This window comes from Cygnus atratus, chromosome 12 (assembly GCF_013377495.2).
Source record: "Cygnus atratus isolate AKBS03 ecotype Queensland, Australia chromosome 12, CAtr_DNAZoo_HiC_assembly, whole genome shotgun sequence".
Classification (NCBI taxonomy): Eukaryota; Metazoa; Chordata; class Aves; order Anseriformes; family Anatidae; genus Cygnus; species Cygnus atratus.
This window is the reverse complement of record NC_066373.1, coordinates 17415975-17423809: the sequence shown is the minus strand read 5'-3', so window position 1 is coordinate 17423809 and position 7835 is coordinate 17415975. Positions and strand designations below refer to the sequence as shown.

Here is a 7835-nt window from a genome sequence, read left to right as displayed (position 1 = left end):
AGCGGGAGCTCCCCGGGGCGGCGCCCACCTCCCCTCCGCGTCCCCTCAGCGGGCGGGGGTTACCTCAGCCGCGCCCAACGGTCACCCCCAACGGTCACACCCAACGGCCACTCCCAGCCGAGGGGCACAAACCTAAGCTTGGTTCCAAAGGAGAATTAGTTAGTATTTCGTTGATAAAAGCATTAAAGTCTGTTTAATTTACCTTTTTCCGAGACCGAGCGGTGACTCGAAATTTTTAAATATTCACATTGACAAGCCAGCGGGCTCTAGCATACAGCTTACACACGAACAGAAACGCGTATCATATACCGGAGGAACTGTCGTGTTCACACAGGGAAAAAAAGTTCTAAAGATGTGGAGTCCGAGAGGTATTCAGGCTACAGCGTTTGTACTTTACTAAGTATTCATAATCATACTAAAATTCCTCAGGAAAAGTTTTTCTCATCCCATCACTTCAGTGTTAAATCCTCTGTCATGCCCCAATTGCAATTCAAGGTACTGGGCGGGGGGAGAGCAAGGAGATTACTTCTTCTAAAAGGCAACCAACTCCTCCCATACATACTGATATCAAAGGAAATCCCACAAAGCAAAATACCTGAATTTTGGAATTGTAAACAAAATATATGTATATAAACAATGGACATAACATTGGTCATTCCTGTTGTGTGTTTTTTTTTTTTTTTAAGCATCTATAATTTGAAGGCAGCCAAGCTGATTTATTTTTCATAAATAATAATGTTAGGGAGATAAAACTCTACCAGGTGAAAATACTGAGCTGGATTCTGTCCCCAAACTCCCACTGAGGTTAACGATCATTGCAGGTGCATAAGGGAAGCCAAATCATGTGCAAGGCCAAAGCAATTTTTTTTTTTTTACAATCAAGTTATAAACTCCATATAATACATGGAGACTTGCAAGTGGACATCTTAACACAGATATAGCAGCGTAAGCATGCCACAAACATAGAATCTCATAGAATAAAATTAATATCAAATATAAAGCATTTGAACCAAATCAAGCCTTAAATGTGATAAAAAGTATTCCCTTCAAAGGAAACTTACCTAGGCCCAATAAGGTCTTTGCTAGCAGCATTTTTTTTTTAATAAAGAAATGAAAAATGCCAAAATATCTACAATTTTATGAGAAGGCGTAGTTGATTAGTTAAGGAGAAAGTTCCCATTATTAGGGAGTATGAAAAATATACTAGCAATTAATATGCAATACATATATGTATACCCATACTTACAAATATAAACACACACATACACCCTGGACAGTTCATGTTAACCAAGGGAAAGGCTAAATAATACATTCAAAGTGATTACTAAATACAGGTACACTTTAAAAACACAGAGACAGCAAATTTTATCTGTTGCAAAAATGTATTTGATTACTCGAGTAAAATTACAGTATCTCTGCTGTTAGTAAGTATTAAATGTTAAAGAAACTGGACCTCTTTTTCCTTTCAACTTTCCAAGAAAGTGCATGTAACAGTCCAAGGTTCCCCCTGCCCCCCCCCCCATACCTAATATAAAATAAACAAACACTATACTTGTTCCCTTGGTCAAGGAGTAGGGCTTGGTCTTGTAAGGAACATATGTACATTTTAATGAAAGTGATGTCTTATTGTATATACAGGAGCATCTACAGTTGTCCACGGAAGTTGTTCAAGATGCTATACTTAGCAGCATTGTGAAAGTCCAGCACATTTTCTATAATGAATATACCTACAAGGCAAAATGTTACGTCTCAGTTTCAACTACCAAAACAACACTTCAGTATCTTCTCTAATAATCTGCGTGCTTATTACTGTACAGAAATGTATTAACATTTAAGACGACTCAAGTAAAAAGCACAATACAAATAACAGTTCAAAACGGAAAATGTTAAACCTACAAAAATTAAAGCAGTTTTAATTTTATAATAAAAATCAAAAACTGAGCTGTGTAAAGGACCCACACTGTTCAGTCTATATTCTTTCAGTCCTTTTCTTAATTCTGTTTGGAAAAATTAAACAATGTGTGTGCTGATAAAATTTCCAGCAGGATCAAAGTGTACATTTATATACAGATTTTTATTAGAGATCTAATGCATCACTGAGGCATTGCATCAATACCAGAGTTCATGTTAAACTGGATATAGAAAATAAGTTAATGCCAGAATAAGATCACCTAGCAGAACAGACTTGCAACTGCTATAAATGTTACAGCAACTTTACAGCACTCTAGTCGATTAGTATTTAGTTCAAAATACAGGAGACCAAAGTTAATGCTTGCATTTGTTTGCAAAGCAAGGTTATATCACTAATAAATAAGCTCTCTTAGAACTCTAGAAGTAGAACATGGTACAAAAAAAAGTCTTTGCAATGTTGTAGCTTGCAGTTTGAAAAAAGCAACCCTAGGTTGCACTATTTGCAGGAATGTCATAGTTTTTTCTAATTTGTTACAATTTCTTTATTGTCTTCCACGAAACGTGTAAAACGGAAGTTTGTCCCATTTTCATTGCTTGCCATTTTCTCCAGACCAGCTAGAGGTGCGTTGGGTTCTGAATTTGGGAGCTTTTCCAGGCTTCCCGTCAAGCCGCTGATGGGCGAGCTGCCCCCGTTGCCCAGGCCCCCTGGTGGCGGTGGGATGCCGCCGTTCTGGATGACGGAGATCTCGTTGGTCTTCATGGCCAAGCCATTGGAGAGCGCTGCTGCGTACTGGTTCCAGAAGCTGGAGGGGTCTCCATTCCCTGACCGTGCAGCCAAATCTTTCTGAAACATTTCTGGGAACTTTACAGGATTGCCTCCTAGAAATGTCATGGGGCCATCTACAGAAAGTCGTCTGCCTCGTCTTGCAGGAGTACTGTTCCACATGTGAGTGCCCATGTGAACCTGAAAAGACAGAAAGAAGAAAACAAACAAACAAAAAATAGTGGTTGGCAGGGATTTCTAACTAATTTTCATCACAGCGAAGGCAGCAGTCCACAAACATGTCCGGTCTTGTTATGTGATAAAGGGCACTAAAAGTTCTTGGATGCAGGGCTTCACTTCCCATCTGGAGCAATAAATAAGCTGCTTCTGGATCAGCCCATCACCATTACCCAGAATACTCTTTTTTTCTGCTGAACAATACATTGCTTGTTACTTTTTTTCAATTATTACTATTTTTTATTACATGTATTTAGCTCATAATGACTTCATGTTACTTTGTCAATTGCAGATAGCTGCTTTTGGGGCTAGAATTGCTATGTCCACTTTCATTGCAGTGGTAAATATTGTATTTGACACCCTTTACCCTATAAACGTCCTTTTCAGAGAGGCAGAAAGTATCCTTTACTGATTGCTCATTGGAGAGCCTCATGTATAGACAGAATGGCCTGAAAGTAATTATTCATCTCACATTACTGGCAGCAACCTCTAGAGAAATACTCTGTCAACAGAAAAATGTACACAGTAAAGTGCTCAACTGGTGTTCTAAAACTTAAGTATATTTGCTTTTCCAAACACATATCAGTAGGAAATGTTAGTTATATAATCAATTAAAGCAATGCCCATTAGTTCCAGAATTATGTTAATAGTTTTTTTAAACAGTAATTATTTTACATGATAGTTATGAAAAAACAACATCTTTGAGAGCCTTTCACTTCTTTAAGAGGTGTGCGAGTTACTAAATGCATTTCTCTATTAATTAATACTTCTTACCAATACTTGGCTGTTCTGTTTCATACTTTACATAGATGGTCTTTGCTGGTAGGTGAACTCTAATTAAGCATCAAAAACAGATCACGCTTCGGACCTGCTGCCAGTGCAAGCACTCAACAAGAGCCCATCTAGTACTACCACCAGGGCTGACTAAACAAACACTCCAGTTGTCATGCCACAGACACCCAAAGGTACCACTGCTTGCAACGCTAACAGATGTGAACACTGAAAAAAACCCAGCAAGGCCAAAATGAAACCTAAGAACAGCAAGAGGAAAAAGTACCTTCAGATTGCCTTTTGTTGTGAATGCTCTTCCACATATAGTGCAGGCAAAAGGTTTCTCACCAGTGTGCGTCCTTTCGTGGATCTGCAGAGCGCTGGAGGAAGAAAACGTTTTCCCACACGTGTTGCAGTAGTGCTGTTTGGGGGTTCTTCTGGGGAGAGCAGGCAGCAGGACAGGGGACGTGGCAGAGGAGGAGAGCGGCCCCACAGCAGCTAGACCAGAGGGTGTCTCCTTGCTGTCCTGAGGAGAGCCGTGCACGAAGCCGTTAACCTCAGTCTTTATGAGCGATGACAGTGAATTAGCAGGCATAACCGAAGAGTTCTGATTAGGGCCGATACTGGAGCTGGGCTCAAAAAGTTGTGATGGTAGATCTCGCATTTGATGTGTCAACATATGTTGCTTCAAATTACCCTTTGTGGAAAAGCCACGATTGCAAACTGTGCAAATAAATGGTCTCTCTTTGGTATGACTTCTGTAATGAATGTCCAAGGCACTCTGACAAGCAAATGTTTTGCCACAAATGTCACATGCGGTGTTTTTAAATTTACCTCTATCTCTGAAAGGAAAGAGCATACTCAGAGACTCTTCTTTAATCATTTTATCAGTGTTACTAGATGTCAAGTCCAAAGCACCACTGTTTGCAGGGGTTGGAGACAAACCATTGGCAAACTCGCTTGGTAAAGCTCTTACTGGTTTCTCTTCGATACTTGGTGACTTGTGGTAATCATTAGTGCTGTTGGATGGGGACAAGGCCTGCATGGAAGAGGTAGACTCTGAGACAGCAGGGCTTCCAGCACTTTGGCTTTCCATATCACCACCGACCGACGACGAATCATTAGTCAAAACATCTCCTTCCACTGACCCATTTTCAACTGACTTTAAGCTTGCCTGAAGTTGTTCAGCAAGTCCTGCATTGATCATCTTCATCTGGTTTTCCAAAGCAGCAATACTTGACATTTCCAGGGGCAGAGGGGAAGAAGACAAGCTGTCTTGTGATGCATCTGCAGATTTAGGTGTATCTGGCACACTGCTGTCAGGACAGTCTTCCATGTTCTCATCTGAGAAGTTGTCTATATCATCGAAATTCTTATCATCAAAAGATCCTGTATCGGATTCCATTGACTCAGGATAGTTTTCCGTGACCAGGGTGTTAGGGATCTGCCCTCCCATGTGCATTCGGATATGCTGCTGTAGCACTACGGCATTGGTGAATTTTTTCTGGCAGATCGGGCATGAATGTTGTACTCTCAGTGGGGGCATGGCACGGTGGACACTGTAATGAGTCTTTAAGTTGCCTTTAGTAGTGAAAGCACGACCACAGATTTTACATTTAAACGGCCTCTCACCAGTATGCGTGCGATAATGCATTTTCAGTGCACTCTGGCAACTGAGAACTCGGTGGCAAATGATACACTCATTTGGATCAGTTGCCTTTTTATCTATGTTTTCTACCAGTTGCTGCAATTTTGACGTTTCGGATGCTGGCGTTGAATCCAATAGTCCTCCAAATGGAAACTTTGCCTTAAACTGCTCTGACATTAAAGGCATCAGTGGATTTGTAAAAGTGGCAATGCTGCCGGAGCCCGAGTCTGCTGCCGGTGAGCTCACAGAGCTGCTCACGTTAGCGATGAAGCTTGTGTTTTGAGGGTTTTCTTCCATTTTGCCGTTTGAGGTAGGCAAAGCACCAGCCTCTACCTCATCAGAAAGTCCATTGGAGATTTTCGATGTGGGGTCAGCTGTTCCCGAGTCGCTCTTGACAGAGCAGGGAGGGCTAGCAGAAGGATGGCTAATGGGAATCGGCTGAGGCTCCTCAGTTTTGATGAATGGGGTCAAGCTTGGTATCGTTGGTGGGAGTGGCAGCCCCACAGAAGTCGTCAGGGTGGAGAGGACTGGCTTGCTGTCCAGCCAGCTCGTGACAGGTTTCTCTGGCGGTATAGACATCCCATAAGGAATACCTGTGCTTGTAGGAATATTGTCCAAATGCTCTGGCACTGGGTACGGATTCATCTGAATATGAGGGTATTTTTCTTTATGACGCTGAAAGTGGACTTTTAAGTTTCCCTTTGTGGAAAACCTATTTCCACATATGTTGCATTTAAATGGCCTCTCGCCAGTGTGAGAACGTAAATGAATCTGCAAGGCACTGTCACTCCCAAACACTTTAGCACAGAACCTGCATTTATGCTTAAAGAATGCCTCATCTGAATTACTTTTTGCTTCGAAAGCAGTTACATTTGGTGGCTTGCTTTTTCTTTGCTGTGCCAAGGCAGTCAAGGAGTTTAAATCCTCTGCAGGTGTTCCAATATTGGACAAGGGACTGGAGAAAACAGAGTTATTAGGGGTGGGCTGAGGTAGAAGTGGATTAGATGCAGGACTTAATAAACTGCTTATTGCAAAAGCTGGTGAAGATGATGCTGATACTGGTGGGTTGCTGAGCTGTGAGCCACCAATACTTGAAGCCACTTTTTCTGAGGAGGGTGTTGTAACTGCTGCTGCCAGTATGTTAATATTTGGAGAAGAGCCACTACTGGATGGAATTATAGTGTTGCCAGGGTTGCTCTGAGGTAGCTGTATAGGGGGTAGCTGTTTCACACCACTGATGCTGGCAGATTGACTAGCAAGGCTTTGTGCTAATCCAGCTGCTGCAGCCAGCTGCTGGGATAAATGGGAACTTAATGTGGACAAGGGGTTGGCAGATGTTCGTAAAGTACCTTGAGATGGGCTAGAAGATGTTGGCATGTCTGTATTTTGGGAAGCCAACAATAATATTTGGTGACGAATTTGTTCAATCAGTTGCAACTGGTGGATCTGCTGCTGCTGTAAAGCCAACAGTTGCTCCATCAGGGCAGGTACAGCAAGCTTGTTATTCGACGCACCGTTACATCTTGCTTCCTGTGAGAACTGTGCTACTGCCACTTTAGTACTCTGAAGGTTTTCAATTATTACATTACTATTTATCACTGAAAAGTTGCCTAATGTTGTCAGATCCCCTATGTGAGGTAGAGAGGTTGTTACAGCTGAGGTACCCATTGTGGAGCTGTTACTGCTTGTAATACTATTGTTGACACTCTTGGAACTGCTACTGCTATTGTTAATGCTGGAAGCCTCCACATCCATGGATTCTTCCTTGTCAAGTTTGTTATGCTCTGAAAGGTCACTGCAGTCTACTTGATCTGTGTTATTAACTGTGTCATTCATCTGTTCATCAGGATTATCAGGAGGAGAACTAGGAGGGAAGGTTTCAGAAGGAGAAGCTGGATTTTCATTCACAATTAAAACTAATTGATTTTTAGTACAGTTCTTCTTGTGTTGCAGGAGATCTGATAATTCAAAGAACTCAGCACAGCACCTGCCACAGACGTGGGCGTCCTTGTTCTTAGTGGTTCGATTTGCTTGACCCTTTTCTGTGTCTCCTAAAACATCAAAAGACGATGGATTAGAAACCAAACAGTAATACCAAAACAAAACAAAAAAAATCTGCAGGACATGTTTTTTTAAAAGTACTGTTTTTATCTACCACTCTAAAATAGACTAAGATTGTACATGAAAATTGATCAATATTTCTACTTCAAAAATATCAGTCAAAAGCAACATTTGAGACTGCAGAGGGGAGCTTTATCAATCCCTATGTCTTAGATGATCATTTGCTTCAGATAATCCATCAAAATATAAAATACTATGAACTGAAGACATTGGGGCATAATGAAATTCCATAGCAAAATATTGATTTCCAATAATTCATACCGCTTATTGTCTAGTTGTCCACTGAGTGCAAATCAACCATTTGAAGGACTCATTAGACTCTCACGTTCCTGTCAACCTTGTTCATTTTCAACCAATTCAAAGATATCTGTGACAGTTGCCCCA

At 41.3% G+C, this 7835-nt stretch overlaps 1 protein-coding gene across 2 annotated transcripts in view; it reads right to left on the bottom strand.

Annotated features, from left to right (window-relative positions):
* Positions 1-875: 875 nt before the first annotated feature.
* Positions 876-7835, bottom strand: part of SALL1 (spalt like transcription factor 1) — a 15504-nt gene continuing 8544 nt past the window's right edge. The window contains exons 2-3 of one of the 2 annotated variants that reach the window (XM_035543711.2): positions 3969-7381; positions 876-2875 (exon numbers count right to left, since the gene is read on the bottom strand). In XM_035543711.2, coding sequence (XP_035399604.1) covers positions 2435-2875; positions 3969-7381 — 3854 coding nt within the window. In that variant the 3' untranslated portion in view covers positions 876-2434. The remainder of the gene's footprint in view (positions 2876-3968; positions 7382-7835) is intronic. The other variant, XM_035543712.2, reaches the window with a different exon arrangement.